Below are 20,741 nucleotides of genomic sequence, written 5' to 3' on the forward strand. Positions count from 1 at the left end.
TTCAGTACTCCTTTAGTTTAAAGCAAATACGGAATAGCATGGCAGACAAATATTCAGTACTCCTTTAGCTTAATGCAAATACTAAATAACACGGCAGACAAATATTCAGTACTCCTTTAGCTTAATGCAAATACTAAATAACACGGCAGACGAATATTCAGTACTCCTTTAGCTTAAAGCAAATACAGAATAGCACGGCAGACGAATATTCAGTACTCCTTTAGCTTAATGCAAATACGGAATAGCACGGCAGACAAATATTCAGTACTCCTTTAGTTTAAAGCAAATACTAAATAACACGGCAGACGAATATTCAGTACTCCTTTAGCTTAAAGCAAATACAGAATAGCACGGCAGACGAATATTCAGTACTCCTTTAGCTTAATGCAAATACTGAATAGCACGGCAGACGAATATTCAGTACTCCTTTAGTTTAAAGCAAATACTAAATAACACGGCAGACAAATATTCAGTACTCCTTTAGCTTAAAGCAAATACTAAATAACACGGCAGACAAATATTCAGTAGTCCTTTAGCTTAATGCAAATACTAAATAACACGGCAGACAAATATTCAGTAGTCCTTTAGCTTAATGCAAATACTAAATAACACGGCAGACAAATATTCAGTAGTCCTTTAGCTTAATGCAAATACTAAATAACACGGCAGACGAATATTCAGTACTCCTTTAGCTTAAAGCAAATACTAAATAACACGGCAGACGAATATTCAGTACTCCTTTAGCTTAAAGCAAATACAGAATAGCACGGCAGACGAATATTCAGTACTCCTTTAGTTTAAAGCAAATACAGAATAGCACGGCAGACGAATATTCAGTACTCCTTTAGCTTAAAGCAAATACTGAATAGCACGGCAGACGAATATTCAGTACTCCTTTAGTTTAAAGCAAATACAGAATAGCACGGCAGACGAATATTCAGTACTCCTTTAGCTTAAAGCAAATACTGAATAGCACAGCAGACGAATATTCAGTACTCCTTTAGTTTAATGCAAATACTAAATAACACGGCAGACAAATATTCAGTAGTCCTTTAGCTTAATGCAAATACTAAATAACACGGCAGACAAATATTCAGTACTCCTTTAGCTTAATGCAAATACTAAATAACACGGCAGACAAATATTCAGTACTCCTTTAGCTTAATGCAAATACTAAATAACACGGCAGACGAATATTCAGTACTCCTTTAGCTTAAAGCAAATACAGAATAGCACGGCAGACGAATATTCAGTACTCCTTTAGCTTAATGCAAATACGGAATAGCACGGCAGACAAATATTCAGTACTCCTTTAGTTTAAAGCAAATACTAAATAACACGGCAGACGAATATTCAGTACTCCTTTAGCTTAAAGCAAATACAGAATAGCACGGCAGACGAATATTCAGTACTCCTTTAGCTTAATGCAAATACTGAATAGCACGGCAGACGAATATTCAGTACTCCTTTAGTTTAAAGCAAATACTAAATAACACGGCAGACAAATATTCAGTACTCCTTTAGCTTAAAGCAAATACTAAATAACACGGCAGACAAATATTCAGTACTCCTTTAGCTTAAAGCAAATACTAAATAACACGGCAGACAAATATTCAGTAGTCCTTTAGCTTAATGCAAATACTAAATAACACGGCAGACAAATATTCAGTAGTCCTTTAGCTTAATGCAAATACTAAATAACACGGCAGACAAATATTCAGTAGTCCTTTAGCTTAATGCAAATACTAAATAACACGGCAGACGAATATTCAGTACTCCTTTAGCTTAAAGCAAATACTAAATAACACGGCAGACGAATATTCAGTACTCCTTTAGCTTAAAGCAAATACAGAATAGCACGGCAGACGAATATTCAGTACTCCTTTAGTTTAAAGCAAATACAGAATAGCACGGCAGACGAATATTCAGTACTCCTTTAGCTTAAAGCAAATACTGAATAGCACGGCAGACGAATATTCAGTACTCCTTTAGTTTAAAGCAAATACAGAATAGCACGGCAGACGAATATTCAGTACTCCTTTAGTTTAATGCAAATACTGAATAGCACGGCAGACGAATATTCAGTACTCCTTTAGCTTAATGCAAATACTGAATAGCACGGCAGACGAATATTCAGTACTCCTTTAGCTTAAAGCAAATACTGAATAGCACGGCAGACAAATATTCAGTACTCCTTTAGCTTAAAGCAAATACTAAATAACACGGCAGACAAATATTCAGTACTCCTTTAGTTTAATGCAAATACTAAATAACACGGCAGACAAATATTCAGTACTCCTTTAGTTTAAAGCAAATACTGAATAGCACAGCAGACGAATATTCAGTACTCCTTTAGCTTAATGCAAATACTAAATAACACGGCAGACGAATATTCAGTACTCCTTTAGCTTAATGCAAATACTAAATAACACGGCAGACAAATATTCAGTACTCCTTTAGCTTAATGCAAATACTGAATAGCACGGCAGACGAATATTCAGTACTCCTTTAGCTTAAAGCAAATACTGAATAGCACGGCAGACAAATATTCAGTACTCCTTTAGCTTAAAGCAAATACAGAATAGCACGGCAGACGAATATTCAGTACTCCTTTAGCTTAAAGCAAATACAGAATAGCACGGCAGACGAATATTTGGAAAACAAAAATTTTTAAAGATTCGGCCAAACCGAATTATTCGCCCATGCATTCTTCCACTTTTCAGCAAAGGATACAAAGAGAACAAAACAAATTAGACAATCCATTTCATTGGAAAGTTATTGAAAATTGCTGCTCTGTCCAAATCACAAAATAATTTTTTGGGGGTTTCATGTCCCCACAGCTAGCACCGCACAGAATTCTGGGGGATTAGACTCTGAATAGCTTTGCTTGTAGATTAAGGACATATTGTATTACCTCAAAGAATCTCTCTGCGTGAAACGGGAAAAAAGGGGGCTGAATCGCTTGAGTGTGTCCCCATGACGCTCCCATTAAATGATTGTAACATACGGACTGGTCTCGGAAGTTGACAGTCAGTTTGAAGGGGATGAAGTCTCCAGATTTCAGCAGAAGGTGAATGCTATAAAAAGAATAGAATTACGTTATGTTCACAAACAGGTGGTCAACTACAGCACAATAAATACACAAGGTTCCCGTAAAGCCCCTTTAATGTGCTCCCAATGATCTTTTTACCTTTATTTCCTTATGTGAAATGGCTGCTAACTGCTACCTATAATGAAAATGTCATCATTGCAGTATTGGATATGGAAAGGCTATGCAAACAAGAGACCAAGAGGTCTATTTATCAAGCCCCGTGTTTCTGGCGAGTCAGTTATGAAGCAGCGGTCTGCTCTGAGCAGGCAGACAGACATCGCCGCAAATCAACCCGATTGAGTACGATCGGGTTGATTGACATCCCCCTGCTTATTGGCCGTGAATCTGCAGGGGGCGGCGTTGCATCAGCAGCTCACAAGAACTGCTGGTGCAATGCTGAATACAGAGAGCGTATTGCTCTCCGCATTCAGCGGGGTCTGTCGGACGTGATCCCCACTGTCGGCTCAGGTCCGACAGACCCTTGTTAAATAGGGGCCAAAAGCAGAAATCAGACAGAGCACAGCTCATTTCTTGTCTTGCTTGAGTAGATTGCCCCTTTAAACTGATAGTAAACACCTTGTAGTTGCAGGAGGTTTCTGCAGTCGTGCAATAAATTAGCATACGGAGTCTCATTTGTATTTGCTGCAATGTTATTTTATTGTCACATTCTAGCCATGACTTGATGTATTTAGAGGAGACAATCTTATAACTGGAGTAGGTCTCAGACGTGAAAAACACAGATATTCACACTTAAAGGGACAGTCAAGTCCAAATAAAAAAACTTTCATGATTCAAATACGGCATGTCATTTTAAACAACTTTCCAATCTACTTTTAACACCAATTTTGCTTTGTTCTCTTAGTATTCTTAGTTGAAAGCTAATCCCAGAAAATCTCTTAGACCTTGAATGCCGCCTCTAATCTGAATGCATTTTAACAGTTTTTCACCACTAGAGGGTGTTAGTTCATATGTGTCATATAAATAACATTGTGCTCATGCACATGAATTTAAAGAGGAGTGAGCACTGATTGGCTAAAATTCAAGTCTGACAAAAGCACTGAGATAAGGGACAGTCTGCAGAGGCTTAGATACAAGGTACTCACAGAGGTAAAACTGAGATAAGGGGGCAGTCTGTAGAGGCTTAGATAAAAGGTAATCACAGAGGTAAAACTGAGATAAGGGGCAGTCTGCAGAGGCTTAGATACAAGGTAATCACAGAGGTAAAACTGAGATAAGGGGGCAGTCTGCAGAGGCTTAGATACAAGGTACTCACAGGGGTAAAACTGAGATAAGGGGGCAGTCTGTAGAGGCTTAGATACAGGGTAATCACAGAGGTAAAACTGAGATAAGGGGGCAGTCTGCAGAGGCTTAGATACAAGGTAATCACAGAGGTAAAACTGAGATAAGGGAGCAGTCTGCAGAGGCTTAGATACAGGGTAATCACAGAGGTAAAACTGAGATAAGGGGGCAGTCTGCAGAGGCTTAGATACAAGGTAATCACAGAGGTAAAACTGAGATAAGGGAGCAGTCTGCAGAGGCTTAGATACAGGGTAATCACAGAGGTAAAACTGAGATAAGGGGGCAGTCTGCAGAGGCATAGATACATGGTAATCGCAGATGTAAAACTGTGATAAGGGGGCAGTCTGCAGAGGCTTAGATACAGGGTAATCACAGAGGTAAAACTGAGATAAGGGGGCAGTCTGCAGAGGCTTAGATACAGGGTAATCACAGAGGTAAAACTGAGATAAGGGGGCAGTCTGCAGAGGCTTAGATACAAGTTAATCACATAGGTAAAACTGAGATAAGGGGCAGTCTGCAGAGGCTTAGATAAAAGGTAATCACAGAGGTAAAACTGAGATAAGGGGCAGTCTGCAGAGGCTTACATACAGGGTAATCACAGAGGTAAAACTGAGATAAGGGGCAGTCTGCAGAGGGTTAGATACAGGGTAATCACAGAAGTAAAACTGAGATAAGGAGGCAGTCTGCAGAGACTTAGATACAAGGTAATCACAGAGGTAAAACTGAGATAAGGGAGCAGTCTGCAGAGGCTTAGATACAGGGTAATCACAGAGGTAAAACTGAGATAAGGGGGCAGCCTGCAGAGGCTTAGATACAAGGTAATCACAGAGGTAAAACTGAGATAAGGGAGCAGTCTGCAGAGGCTTAGATACAGGGTAATCACAGAGGTAAAACTGAGATAAGGAGCAGTCTGCAGAGGCTTAGATACAAGGTAATCACAGGGGTAAAACTGAGATAAGGGAGCAGTCTGCAGAGGCTTAGATACAGGGTAATCACAGAGGTAAAACTGAGATAAGGAGCAGTCTGCAGAGGCTTAGATACAAGGTAATCACAGAGGTAAAACTGAGATAAGGGGGCAGTCTGTAGAGGCTTAGATACAGGGTAATCACAGAGGTAAAACTGAGATAAGGGGGCAGTCTGCAGAGGCTTAGATACAAGGTAATCACAGAGGTAAAACTGAGATAAGGGAGCAGTCTGCAGAGGCTTAGATACAGGGTAATCACAGAGGTAAAACTGAGATAAGGGGCAGTCTGCAGAGGCTTAGATAAAAGGTAATCACAGAGGTAAAACTGAGATAAGGGGCAGTCTGCAGAGGCTTACATACAGGGTAATCACAGAGGTAAAACTGAGATAAGGGACAGTCTGCAGAGGGTTAGATACAAGGTAATCACAGAGGTAAAACTGAGATAAGGGGCAGTCTGCAGAGGCTTACATACAGGGTAATCACAGAGGTAAAACTGAGATAAGGGACAGTCTGCAGAGGGTTAGATACAAGGTAATTACAGAGGTAAAACTGAGATAAGGGGCAGTCTGCAGAGGCTTAGATACAGGGTAATCACAGAGGTAAAACTGAGTTAAGGGGGCAGTCTGCAGAGGCTTAGATACAAGGTAATCACAGAGGTAAAACTGAGATAAGGAGGCAGTCTGCAGAGACTTAGATACAAGGTAATCACAGAGGTAAAACTGAGATAAGGGGGCAGTCTGCAGAGGCTTAGATACAGGGTAATCATAGAGGTAAAACTGAGATAAGGGGCAGTCTGCAGAGGCTTAGATACAAGGTAAAACTGAGATAAGGGGCAGTCTGCAGAGGCTTAGATACAGGGTAATCATAGAGGTAAAACTGAGATAAGGGGCAGTCTGCAGAGGCTTAGATACAAGGTAATCACAGAGGTAAAACTGAGATAAGGGGCAGTCTGCAGAGGCTTAGATACAAGGTAAAACTGAGATAAGGGGGCAGTCTGCAGAGGCTTAGATACAAGGTAAAACTGAGATAAGGGGGCAGTCTGCAGAGGCTTAGATACAAGGTAATCACAGAGGTAAAACTGAGATAAGGGGGCTGTCTGCCGAGGCTTAGATACAAGGTAATCACAGAGGTAAAACTGAGATAAGGGGGCAGTCTGCAGAGGTTTAGATACAGAGGTAATCACAGAGTTAAAACTGAGATAAGGGGCAGTCTGCAGAGGCTTAGATACAAGGTAATCACAGAGGTAAAACTGAGATAAGGGGGCAGTCTGCAGAGGCTTAGATACAGGGTAATCACAGAGGAAAAACTGAGATAAGGGGCAGTCTGCAGAGGCTTAGATACAAGGTAATCACAGAGGTAAGACTGAGATAAGGGGGCAGTCTGCAGAGGCTTAGATACAGCGTAATCACAGAGGTAAAACTGAGATAAGCGGGCAGTCTGCAGAGGCTTAGATACAGGGTAATCACAGAGGTAAAACTGAGATAAGGGGTCAGTCTGCAGAGACTTTGATACAGAGGTAATCACAGAGGTAAAACTGAGATAAGGGAGCAGTCTGCAGAGGCTTAGATACAGGGTAATCAAAGAGGTAAAACTGAGATAAGGGGGCAGTCTGCAGAGGCTTCGATGCAAGGTAACCACAGAGGTAAAACTGAGATAAGGGGGCAGTCTGCAGAGGCTTAGATACAAGGTAATCACAGAGGTAAAACTGAGATAAGGGGGCAGTCTGCAGAGGCTTAGATACAAGGTAATCACAGAGGTAAAACTGAGATAAGGGGGCAGTCTGCAGAGGCTTAGATACAAGGTAATCACAGAGGTAAAACTGAGATAAGGGGGCAGTCTGCAGAGGCTTAGATACAAGGTAATCACAGAGGTAAAACTGAGATAAGGGGGCAGTCTGCAGAGGCTTCGATGCAAAGTAATCACAGAGGTAAAACTGAGATAAGGGGGCAGTCTGCAGAGGCTTAGATACAAGGTAATCACAGAGGTAAAACTGAGATAAGGGGGCAGTCTGCAGAGGCTTAGATACAGGGTAATCACAGAGGTACAAAGTATATTAATATAACTGAGATAAGAAGCAGTCTGTGGAGGCTTAGATACAAGGTAATCACAGAGGTAAAAAGTATATTAATGTAACTGAGATAAGGAGCAGTCTGCAGAGGCTTAGATACAAGGTAATCACAGAGGTAAAAAGTATATTAATATAACTGAGATAAGGAGCAGTCTGCAGAGGCTTAGATACAAGGTAATCACAGAGGTAAAAAGTATATTAATGTAACTGAGATAAGGAGCAGCCTGCAGAGGCTTAGATACAAGGTAATCACAGAGATAAAAAGTATATTAATATAACTGAGATAAGGGAGCAGTCTGCAGAGGCTTAAATACAGGGTAATCACAGAGGTAAAAAGTATATTAATATAACTGAGATAAGGGGCAGTCTGCAGATGCTTAGATACAGGGTAATTACAGAGGTAAAAAGTATATTAATATAACTGAGATAAGGGGCAGTCTGCAGATGCTTAGATACAGGGTAATTACAGAGGTAAAAGTATATTAATATAACTGAGATAAGGAGCAGTCTGTAAAGGCTTAGATACAATGTAATCACAGAGGTAAAAAGTATATTAATATAACTGAGATAAGGAGCAGTCTGTAGAGGCTTAGATACAGGGTAATTACAGAGGTAAAAAGTATATTAATATAACTGAGATAAGAAGCAGTCTGTAGAGGCTTAGATACAATGTAATCACAGAGTTAAAAGTATATTAATATAACTGAGACAAGGGGTCAGTCTGCAGAGTCTTAGACACACACATCACAGAGGTAAAACTGAGATAAGGGGGCAATCTGCAGAGGCGTAGATACAAGGTAATCACAGAGGTAAAACTGAGATAAGGGGGCAGTCTGCAGAGGTTTAGATACAAGGTAATCACAGAGGTAAAACTGAGATAAGGGGGCAGTCTGCAGAGGTTTAGATACAAGGTAATCACAGAGGTAAAACTGAGATAAGGGGTCACTCTGCTGAGGCTTATATACAAGGTAATCACAGAGGTAAAACTGAGATAAGGGGGCAGTCTGCAGAGGCTTAGATACAGGGTAATCAGAGGTAAAACTGAGATAAGGGGCAGTCTGCAGAGGCTTAGATATAAGGTAATCACAGAGGTAAAACTGAGATAAGGGGGCAGTCTGCAGAGGCTTAGATACAAAGTAATCACAGAGGTAAAACTGAGATAAGGGGCAGTCTGCAGAGGCTTAGATACAAGGTAACCACAGAGGTAAAACTGAGATAAGGGGCAGTCTGCAGAGGCTTAGACACAAGGTAATCACAGAGGTAAAACTGAGATAAGGGAGCAGTCTGCAGAGGCTTAGATACAAGGTAATTACAGAGGTAAAAAGTATATTAATATAACTGAGATAAGGAGCAGTTTGCAGAGGCTTAGATACAAGGTAATCACAGAGGTAAAAAGTATATTAATATAACTGAGATAAGGATCAGTCTGCTGAGGCTTAGATACAAGGTAATCACAGAGGTAAAAAGTATATTAATATAACTGAGATAAGGGTCAGTCTGCAGAGGCTTAGATACAAGGTAATCACAGAGGTAAAAAGTATATTAATATAACTGAGATAAGGGGCAGTCTGCAGAGACATAGATAGTTACAGGGTAATCACAGAGGTTAAAATTATATTAATATAACTGAGATAAGAAGCAGTCTGTAGAGGCTTAGATACAAGGTAATCACAGAGGTAAAAAGTATATTAATATAACTGAGATAAGGGGCAGTCTGCAGAGGCTGAAATACAGGGTAATCACAGAGGTAAAAAGTATATTAATATAACTGAGATAAGGGGCAGTCTGCAGATGCTTAGATACAGGGTAATTACAGAGGTAAAAAGTATATTAATATAACTGAGATAAGGAGCAGTCTGTAAAGGCTTAGATACAAGGTAATCACAGAGGTAAAAAGTATATTAATATAACTGAGATAAGAAGCAGTCTGTAGAGGCTTAGATACAATGTAATCACAGAGGTAAAAAGTATATTAATATAACTGAGACAAGGGGTCAGTCTGCAGAGGCTTAGATACAAGGTAATCACAGAGGTAAAACTGAGATAAGGGGGCAATCTGCAGAGGTGTAGATACAAGGTAATCACAGAGGTAAAATTGAGATAAGGGGGCAGTCTGCAGAGGTTTAGATACAAGGTAATCACAGAGGTAAAACTGAGATAAGGGGGCAGTCTGCAGAGGTTTAGATACAAGGTAATCACAGAGGTAAAACTGAGATTAGGGGTCAGTCTGCTGAGGCTTAGATACAAGGTAATCACAGAGGTAAAACTGAGATAAGGGGGCAGTCTGCAGAGGCTTAGATACAGGGTAATCACAGAGGTAAAACTGAGATAAGGGGCAGTCTGCAGAGGCGTAGATACAGGGTAATCACAGAGGTAAAACGGAGATAAGGGGGCAGTCTGCAGATGCTTAGATACAGGGTAATCACAGAGGTAAAACTGAGATAAGGAGCAGTCTGCAGAGGCTTAGATACAGGGTAATCACAGAGGTAAAACTGAGATAAGGGGTAGTCTGCAGAGGCTTAGATACAGGGTAATCACAGAGGTAAAACTGAGATAAGGAGCAGTCTGCAGAGGCTTAGATACAGGGTAATCACAGAGGTAAAACTGAGATATGGGTGCAGTCTGCAGAGGCTTAGATACAAGCTAATCACAGAGGTAAAACTGAGATAAGGGGGCAGTCTGCAGAGGCTTAGATACAAGGTAATCACAGAGGTAAAACTGAGATAAGGGGGCAGTCTGCAGAGACTTAAATACAGGGTAATCACAGGGGTAAAACTGAGATAAGGGGGCAGTCTGCAGAGGCTTAGATACAAGGTAATCACAGAGGTAAAACTGAGATAAGGGGACAGTCTGCAGAGGCTTAGATACAATGTAATCACAGAGGTAAAACTGAGATAAGGGGGCAGTCTGCAGAGGCTTAGATACAAGCTAATCACAGAGGTAAAACTGAGATAAGGGGGCAGTCTGCAGAGGCTTAGATACAAGGTAATCACAGAGGTAAAACTGAGATAAGGGGGCAGTCTGCAGAGACTTAAATACAGGGTAATCACAGGGGTAAAACTGAGATAAGGGGGCAGTCTGCAGAGGCTTAGATACAAGGTAATCACAGAGGTAAAACTGAGATAAGGGGACAGTCTGCAGAGGCTTAGATACAATGTAATCACAGAGGTAAAACTGAGATAAGGGGGCAGTCTGCAGAGGCTTAGATACAAGGTAATCACAGAGGTAAAACTGAGATAAGGGGGCAGTCTGCAGAGGCTTAGATACAAGGTAATCACAGAGGTAAAACTGAGATAAGGGGGCAGTCTGCAGAGGCTTAGATACAAGGTAATCACAGAGGTAAAACTGAGATAAGGGAGCAGTCTGCAGAGGCTTAGATACAGGGTAATCACAGAGGTAAAACTGAGATAAGGGAGCAGTCTGCAGAGGCTTAGATACAGGGTAATCACAGAGGTAAAACTGAGATAAGAGGGCAGTCTGCAGAGGCTTAGATACAGGTTAATCACAGAGGTAAAACTGAGATAAGGGGAAGTCTGCAGAGGTTTAGATACAAGGTAATCACAGGGGTAAAACTGAGATAAGGGGGCAGTCTGCAGAGGCTTAGATACAGGGTAATCACAGGGGTAAAACTGAGATAAGGGGGCAGTCTGCAGAGGCTTAGATACATGGTAATCACAGAGGTAAAACTGAGATAAGGGGGCAGTCTGCAGAGGTTTGGATACAAGGTAATCACAGAGGTAAAACTGAGATAAGGGGTCAGTCTGCAGAGGCTTAGATATAAGGTAATCATAGAGGTAAAACCGAGATAAGGGGCAGTCTGCAGAGGCTTAGATACAGGGCAATAACAGAGGTAAAACTGAGATAAGGAGGCAGTCTGCAGAGGGTTAGATACAAGGTAATCACAGAGGTAAAACTGAGATAAGGGGCAGTCTGCAAAGGCTTAGATACAGGGCAATCTCAGAGGTAAAACTGAGATAAGGGGGCAGTCTGCAGAGGCTTAGATACATGGTAATCACAGAGGTAAAACTGAGATAAGGGGTCACTCTGCTGAGGCTTATATACAAGGTAATCACAGAGGTAAAACTGAGATAAGGGGGCAGTCTGCAGAGGCTTAGATACAGGGTAATCACAGAGGTAAAACTGAGATAAGGGGCAGTCTGCAGAGGCTTAGATATAAGGTAATCACAGAGGTAAAACTGAGATAAGGGGGCAGTCTGCAGAGGCTTAGATACAAAGTAATCACAGAGGTAAAACTGAGATAAGGGGCAGTCTGCAGAGGCTTAGATACAAGGTAACCACAGAGGTAAAACTGAGATAAGGGGCAGTCTGCAGAGGCTTAGACACAAGGTAATCACAGAGGTAAAACTGAGATAAGGGAGCAGTCTGCAGAGGCTTAGATACAGGGTAATCACAGAGGTAAAGCTGAGATAAGGAGCAGTCTGCAGAGGCTTAGATACAGGGTAATCACAGAGGTAAAACTGAGATAAGGGGCAGTCTGCAGAGGCTTAGATACAAGGTAGTCACAGAGGTAAAACTGAGATAAGGAGCAGTCTGTAGAGGCTTAGATACAAGGTAATCACAGAGGTAAAAAGTATATTAATATAACTGAGATAAGGAGCAGTTTGCAGAGGCTTAGATACAAGGTAATCACAGAGGTAAAACTGAGATAAGGGGTAGTCTGCAGAGGCTTAGATACAAGGTAATCACAGAGGTAAAACTGAGATAAGGGGGCAGTCTGCAGAGGTTTGGATACAAGGTAATCACAGAGGTAAAACTGAGATAAGGGGTCAGTCTGCAGAGGCTTAGATATAAGGTAATCATAGAGGTAAAACCGAGATAAGGGGCAGTCTGCAGAGGCTTAGATACAGGGCAATAACAGAGGTAAAACTGAGATAAGGAGGCAGTCTGCAGAGGGTTAGATACAAGGTAATCACAGAGGTAAAACTGAGATAAGGGGCAGTCTGCAAAGGCTTAGATACAGGGCAATCACAGAGGTAAAACTGAGATAAGGGGGCAGTCTGCAGAGGCTTAGATACATGGTAATCACAGAGGTAAAACTGAGATAAGGGGTCACTCTGCTGAGGCTTATATACAAGGTAATCACAGAGGTAAAACTGAGATAAGGGGGCAGTCTGCAGAGGCTTAGATACAGGGTAATCACAGAGGTAAAACTGAGATAAGGGGCAGTCTGCAGAGGCTTAGATATAAGGTAATCACAGAGGTAAAACTGAGATAAGGGGGCAGTCTGCAGAGGCTTAGATACAAAGTAATCACAGAGGTAAAACTGAGATAAGGGGCAGTCTGCAGAGGCTTAGATACAAGGTAACCACAGAGGTAAAACTGAGATAAGGGGCAGTCTGCAGAGGCTTAGACACAAGGTAATCACAGAGGTAAAACTGAGATAAGGGAGCAGTCTGCAGAGGCTTAGATACAGGGTAATCACAGAGGTAAAGCTGAGATAAGGAGCAGTCTGCAGAGGCTTAGATACAGGGTAATCACAGAGGTAAAACTGAGATAAGGGGCAGTCTGCAGAGGCTTAGACACAAGGTAATCACAGAGGTAAAACTGAGATAAGGGAGCAGTCTGCAGAGGCTTAGATACAGGGTAATCACAGAGGTAAAGCTGAGATAAGGAGCAGTCTGCAGAGGCTTAGATACAGGGTAATCACAGAGGTAAAACTGAGATAAGGGGCAGTCTGCAGAGGCTTAGATACAAGGTAGTCACAGAGGTAAAACTGAGATAAGGAGCAGTCTGTAGAGGCTTAGATACAAGGTAATCACAGAGGTAAAAAGTATATTAATATAACTGAGATAAGGAGCAGTTTGCAGAGGCTTAGATACAAGGTAATCACAGAGGTAAAACTGAGATAAGGGGTAGTCTGCAGAGGCTTAGATACAAGGTAATCACAGAGGTAAAACTGAGATAAGGGGGCAGTCTGCAGAGGTTTGGATACAAGGTAATCACAGAGGTAAAACTGAGATAAGGGGTCAGTCTGCAGAGGCTTAGATATAAGGTAATCATAGAGGTAAAACCGAGATAAGGGGCAGTCTGCAGAGGCTTAGATACAGGGCAATAACAGAGGTAAAACTGAGATAAGGAGGCAGTCTGCAGAGGGTTAGATACAAGGTAATCACAGAGGTAAAACTGAGATAAGGGGCAGTCTGCAAAGGCTTAGATACAGGGCAATCACAGAGGTAAAACTGAGATAAGGGGGCAGTCTGCAGAGGCTTAGATACATGGTAATCACAGAGGTAAAACTGAGATAAGGGGTCACTCTGCTGAGGCTTATATACAAGGTAATCACAGAGGTAAAACTGAGATAAGGGGGCAGTCTGCAGAGGCTTAGATACAGGGTAATCACAGAGGTAAAACTGAGATAAGGGGCAGTCTGCAGAGGCTTAGATATAAGGTAATCACAGAGGTAAAACTGAGATAAGGGGGCAGTCTGCAGAGGCTTAGATACAAAGTAATCACAGAGGTAAAACTGAGATAAGGGGCAGTCTGCAGAGGCTTAGATACAAGGTAACCACAGAGGTAAAACTGAGATAAGGGGCAGTCTGCAGAGGCTTAGACACAAGGTAATCACAGAGGTAAAACTGAGATAAGGGAGCAGTCTGCAGAGGCTTAGATACAGGGTAATCACAGAGGTAAAGCTGAGATAAGGAGCAGTCTGCAGAGGCTTAGATACAGGGTAATCACAGAGGTAAAACTGAGATAAGGGGCAGTCTGCAGAGGCTTAGATACAAGGTAGTCACAGAGGTAAAACTGAGATAAGGAGCAGTCTGTAGAGGCTTAGATACAAGGTAATCACAGAGGTAAAAAGTATATTAATATAACTGAGATAAGGAGCAGTTTGCAGAGGCTTAGATACAAGGTAATCACAGAGGTAAAACTGAGATAAGGGGTAGTCTGCAGAGGCTTAGATACAAGGTAATCACAGAGGTAAAGCCGAGATAAGGAGGCAGTCTGCAGAGGCTTAGATACATGGTAATCACAGAGGTAAAACTGAGATAAGGGGGCAGTCTGCAGAGGTTTGGATACAAGGTAATCACAGAGGTAAAACTGAGATAAGGGGTCAGTCTGCAGAGGCTTAGATACAAGGTAATCATAGAGGTAAAACTGAGATAAGGGGCAGTCTGCAGAGGCTTAGATACAGGGCAATAACAGAGGTAAAACTGAGATAAGGAGGCAGTCTGCAGAGGATTAGATACAAGGTAATCACAGAGGTAAAACTGAGATAAGGGGCAGTCTGCAAAGGCTTAGATACAGGGCAATCACAGAGGTAAAACTGAGATAAGGGGGCAGTCTGCAGAGGCTTAGATACAGGGCAATCACAGAGGTAAAACTGAGATAAGGGGTCAGTCTGCAGAGGGTTAGATACAAGGTAATCACAGAGGTAAAACTGAGATAAGGGGGCAGTCTGCAGAGGCTTAGATGCAAGGTAATCACAGAGGTAAAACTGAGATAAGGAGCAGTCTGCAGAGGCTTAGATACAGGGTAATCACAGAGGTAAAACTGAGATAAGGGGGCAGTCTGCAGAGGCTTAGATACAAGGTAATCACAGAGGTAAAACTGAGATAAGGGGGCAGTCTGTAGAGGCTTAGATACAAGGTAATCACAGAGGTAAAACTGAGATAAGGAGCAGTCTGCAGAGGCTTAGATACAAGGTAATCACAGAGGTAAAACTGAGATAAGGGGGCAGTCTGCAGAGGCTTAGATACAAGGTAATCACAGGGGTAAAAAGTATATTAATATAACTGTGCCGGTTATGCTAAACTGGGGAATGGGTAATAAAGGGATTATCTATCTTTTTAAAAAACAAAATTGCTGGTGTTGACTGTCCCTTTAAATAACAGGAATGGGGCAAAATAAATAATGAAAGTAGATTGTAAAGTTGCTAGACTACACATAAACATTATGCTTTTTTAAAGGGACGCTGAACTTCAAAAAATAGGTTATCTATTTGAAAGGACATTATAACAAATGTGAAGTACAAACGGTTTAAATTCAAATACATACAGCAGTATCATTTGTCTACTCCCTGCTAATGTTTATTGGCTGTCGGTACTTCCTGCTAATGTTTATTGGCTGTCGGTACTTCCTGCTAATGTTTTATTGGCTGTCGGTACTTCCTGCTAATGTTTTATTGGCTGTCGGTACTTCCTGCTAATGTTTTATTGGCTGTCGGTACTTCCTGCTAATGTTTTATTGGCTGTAGGTACTTCCTGCTAATGTTTTATTGGCTGTCGGTACTTCCTGCTAATGTTTTATTGGCTGTCGGTACTTCCTGCTAATGTTTTATTGGCTGTCGGTACTTCCTGCTAATGTTTTATTGGCTGTCGGTACTTCCTGCTAATGTTTTATTGGCTGTAGGTACTTCCTGCTAATGTTTATTGGCTGTCTGTACGTCCTGCTAATGTACACTTGCTGGTAAGCCTTATTGGCTGATGGGTTTTTAATAATAATAATGCATATTACTTGGTTATCCATACAAAAATCAGCATCCACCTACACAGCAATAATAAAAGTTCAAATCTTTACTTAATCTTTATAAAAAGTCGCAATGAAGGAAGTTTATAACAAACCATTAAACTTGCCTGACATACGCGTTTCACCACTCTTTGCCTGATAGCTACAAATGCTTATAGTATCCTATTGATAGTGCTGGATTAGTTTCTGTTTAAACAGCTTTTTCTTAATACAGTTTTTTTTTTAAATAGTAGATATAACATTTTTAAGTAGAAAATCCTTTTATTGTGAATATTTAAATGCGTTTAATTTTCTTACAAATTTCATGCTTAATTCTCACTGCCTAAACATAGATTTCCACATGTCTCTTGCACATTATAAGAGTCCTGATCTTCTCTACCACCTTATCTCCCCCTGCCACTCCCATGTAATGCCCAGAATGTGCCCCAAGTCAACTTGACTCCACCTCCTGGTCATCCTTATTCATCTGGGACTGGAAATAATTGTAGGTATGCTAACACATAAGGCTGGACTTGCGCTTCCAGAAGCCAAAGATTGCCTAGAATTTTAGTTTCTTTTCCTATGGGGCTACTTTCACAGACACCACCATTACCCATGCAGCTGGCTGACCGCTCAGTTACAGGTCACTGGACAAAAAAACTTGTTTCTCAAGCTTCACCAGATGCCATTCTATGCACAGTGGGCATTAAGCTTTAGTGAATTCCCTGCTTAGAAGGGCATAGAAAAATGAGCAGGCTGGGGAGACAGAGCATTAGTGAATCCTGTCAACCTCATATTGAACACAAGAAAGATCCACACCAGATTATGAGAGACATCATGTATTTTTGTATGTCAGTATCTCGTGTGATTTGGCCTCTCAAGCCTCAGTCATTTCTAAATTATTAGATAAAAAGCCCATTTACCATAGTTGGCAAGATCTGGAAAAAAATATCCAGGAACAGTTTGCAAAAATGCAATCAAGGAAGCAACCTATATCCACTAATGGTTTGCATAGCCCATCCCACTTTGCTCCACCCCCAAAACACCCAAAATAAATTACACAAAATATTAAATATTGTATTATTGAGTCTAATCTCTAAACTGCAGAAGACTCAAGGATGCCAGCTCACCAAGCAAATCTATATCTTCAAACATATACATAAGACCAACAAAGACGCCTGATTTGCAAAGTCACAAAAGTTCATCTACGCCAAACTTGCACCTCATGAAAGATTTATACAATGTGGGACAGACTCCTTAACAATCATAGGACAGGAGCTCAAAACAGGGTAAGTCCTAGGAAAATCAACGCAGTTGATCGTTTTACAACTGAAGTTCTCTCTCCCTTATCCCTATGTATTTGTGCTGTATCTTTCTGTATTGTGTTTGCTCTGTTATTATTTCGCACCTACCGCCTACCCAGCTAACCAGCCCGCCCACCTTCCTGTTGAATTTAATGGCGATAGCTGCGCCGAAGGCAAGCCTGTCAGCGCCCCGACCGCACCCAATGCCACGAAGCTTGGCTCCAGAAACTGCCACCACTACGACGCCAGCACCCTCCACACGCTCAACACCAGTAAATCGTCCGCCTGCCACCACTCAACACCTTCGGACCTTTCACCTGCCGGAACTGCTACTTCCCCTCCCTTCGGACCACAACCCAACAAACTAACCCAAAAACAGCCACAATTACCTCAACTGCATCCTCCTCAACACCCGCTCCATCCACAAGCACGCCCTCGACATCTCGAACCTGCTTGACTCCACCTCCCCTGGCGTCGCCTTCCTCACTGAGACCTAGCTAAACCCTGCATCAGCGCCAGACATTGCCATTACCCGATGGCTACAAGATCTGCCACAAAGACCGCAGCAACCAACCTGGAGGAGGCATCGCCATCATCCACAAACACACCATCCAAGTCACAACGACCATTCACCAGGCCTAGAACACCTACACTTCAAGATCCAGGTCAACCCCAACACCACCCTCCGTGGCACCCTCGTCTACAGACCTCCCGGACCTCATCCCGCCTTCTGCGACTCCATCACCGACCACATTGCACCCCATGCCCATGGACTACATTCTCTTCGGTAACCTCAACTTCCATCTTGACAACCCCAATGATCACAACACCTCCATCCTCCTGGAAAACCTAGGAACTATCAGACTGAGGCAACTCAAACTGCCCAACCCACACAGCCGGTCACACCCTCGACCCTATCTTCTCCTCAGGCAACCACATCTCAGTCAATCACATCACCGAACACGTCTGGACTGACCACCACTGCATACACTTCCCCTTCAACAAACCCACCACGCACCTCTGACAGTACCACCCGCCACGCAGAAACTGGAACAACATCACCCAAGACCAACTACACCAAACCCTAAACAGATCCTCCCCACCTACCTCCTCAGACCCCAACTCCTCCACCTGCAACCTCCACCGCTGGATTACAGTCTGCTCCAACACCCTCGCCCCCCTCAAAAAACTATCTGGCCGCAAACCCACCAACAAGGCCAGCTGGTTCACCCTGGCCCTCCAGGACTCCAAACGCCACTGCAGATGATTGGAAAGAACCTGGAGATCCAGCAAGACCCTTCTTGAAAAAGCTGCCTGTAAGGAAGCAATCACCACCACCTCATAAAAACCGCCAAAAAAACAGCCATCCAAGACAGAATCAGAAACAGCAACACCACCAACATTCCACCCTCCCAGGACCTCTGCAATACCCTCGCTGCACACTTCCACAGAAAGATCCTCGACATCTATGACAGTTTCACGCCTCATAGCTCAACCACCACCCACTCCCCTACACCCTATAACACACCTCCCAAATTCGCCCCCCCCTCACCACAAACGGACTATCTGGAGCCCCGTCACCACAGATGACACCCTCAGAATCATGAAATCCATCCACTTCGGCGCACCCTTGGACCCATGCCCCCATCACCTATTCAACAAAGCAAGCAACACCATCGCCCCTGAACTCCGCCGCACCATCAACTGCTCCATCAAAACTGGCACCTTCCTGGATATCTGGAAGCACGCAGAACGGACCCGTATAACTACCGCCCCATCTCTCTACTCCCCTTCCCGGCCAAAGTCATAGACAAGTCCATCAACTTGCAACTTATTGATCATATTGAGGCTAACCACACCATGGACCACTCCCAATTCGGTTTCAGAAGAAACCACAGCACCAAGACCACCCTCCTCGCCGCCACAGACGACATCCGTGTCATGCTCGACCGAGGAGAAACCGCCGCCCTCATCCTCCTAGACCTCTCAGCAGCTTTCGACACTGTCTACCACAACACCCTCCGCACCCACCTACACAACGCCGGCATCTGCAGCAAAGCCCTGGAATGGATCACCTCCTTCCTCACGGGCAGGACCCAGAAAGTCAGACTCCCGCCTTTCTCCTCCAAACCCACACCAGTCAACTGCGGTGTACCGCAAGGCTCTTCGCTGAACCCCACCCTCTTCAACATCTACATGGCCCCTCTTGCTGCCATTGTCCGATGCCACAACCTCAACATCATCGCCGACGACACCCAGTTAATCTTCTCACTCACCAGAGATTCCACAACCGGCAAAAAGAATGTCCATGAAGGCCTGACAGCGGTCGCCGCCTGGATGAAGGACAAGCGGCTCAAACTAAACACAGACAAAACCAAAGTCCTCCTCCTCGGACCCAATAAATCTGTATGGGACGACTCCTGGTGGCCCACAGCCCTCGATCACCCTCCAACCCCAACCGACCATGCACGAAATCTAAGCTTCATCCTGGACTCCTCGCTTTCCATGGACCGAAAAATCAATGCCATCACCTCAACATGCTTCCATATTCTCCACCTGCTATGAAAAATCTTCAAGTGGATCCCTACCAAAACCAAGAAAACAGTCACCCACGCCCTTGTCAGCAGCCGGTAAGACTACGGCAACGCACTCTACACCGGCTCCACCATCAAACTCCAAAAGAGACTTCAATGTATTCAGAACGCCTCAGCCAGACTCATCTTCGACATCCCTCTCCAATGCCACATCACTGAACACCTAAGGAACCTTCACTGTCTGAGTCTTGATAAAGGTCACTGTGAGACCAAAACGCGTTGACTAGGTAAGGACAATTCTATTCTTATACCCTTTGAAAGCAATCTACACTATTGTATATTTCTTCCTTTGGCAGATGGATTATTCAGAATCAACAACTGAAATCCACTGAACATAGGAGCCGCTACTGACATATAAATACTGAAGTTGGGGCATCAAAGTACTTTTTTCACTATCTGGCTTTAGCCAACCTCACTTTTTTATCGTTTTCGAATTATACATTTTTACGAACCAGTCTAAGAGCTAAAGACTTCAAAATTCAAAGGCACATCTTATCACTGTTTAATTCAGAACTTTTTGCACTTCATTTTTGTTTTCCTAATTTGGTTTTCGTTTTTGATTTTTATATCTATTTATATTTGCCTTCATCTGGTTTTAGACAGCGAACACAGCTAGCATTTTTCTACACTTGGTTTATACACTACACCAACATCACACTGACACCTTTAGATTTAGCTTGGATAACCACCGTTGATTTGTTTGTTCACGCCACTGCTCTATATAATAATTTTTGAACACACATTCGAATGTACCATTGTATTGTCGCAGCCAATATACTAAACATCCAATAAACACATAATTGAAGCACACGCTGCGAGTTCTCCCATCTCTGCACTCAGTTTGTTTATATCCCTTTCTTTTTTTGATAAGGATATAGGAATCTAACAGCTCACTGAATTTTGTTATTACACGCTCAGCTTGTGAATTGAATCTATAAATTTATTATTGGAA

The 20,741-nt window shown here is 42.7% G+C and overlaps 1 protein-coding gene across 2 annotated transcripts in view; it reads right to left on the reverse strand.

Annotated features, from left to right (window-relative positions):
- Positions 1-20,741, reverse strand: part of LGALS12 (galectin 12) — a 129,346-nt gene that overhangs the window by 20,524 nt on the left and 88,081 nt on the right. For both annotated transcript variants that reach the window (XM_053719938.1, XM_053719937.1), the window contains one exon: positions 2,915-3,077. In XM_053719938.1, the coding sequence (XP_053575913.1) occupies positions 2,915-3,077 (163 nt within the window). The remainder of the gene's footprint in view (positions 1-2,914; positions 3,078-20,741) is intronic.

Source organism: Bombina bombina, chromosome 7 (assembly GCF_027579735.1).
Source record: "Bombina bombina isolate aBomBom1 chromosome 7, aBomBom1.pri, whole genome shotgun sequence".
Taxonomy (NCBI): Eukaryota; Metazoa; Chordata; class Amphibia; order Anura; family Bombinatoridae; genus Bombina; species Bombina bombina.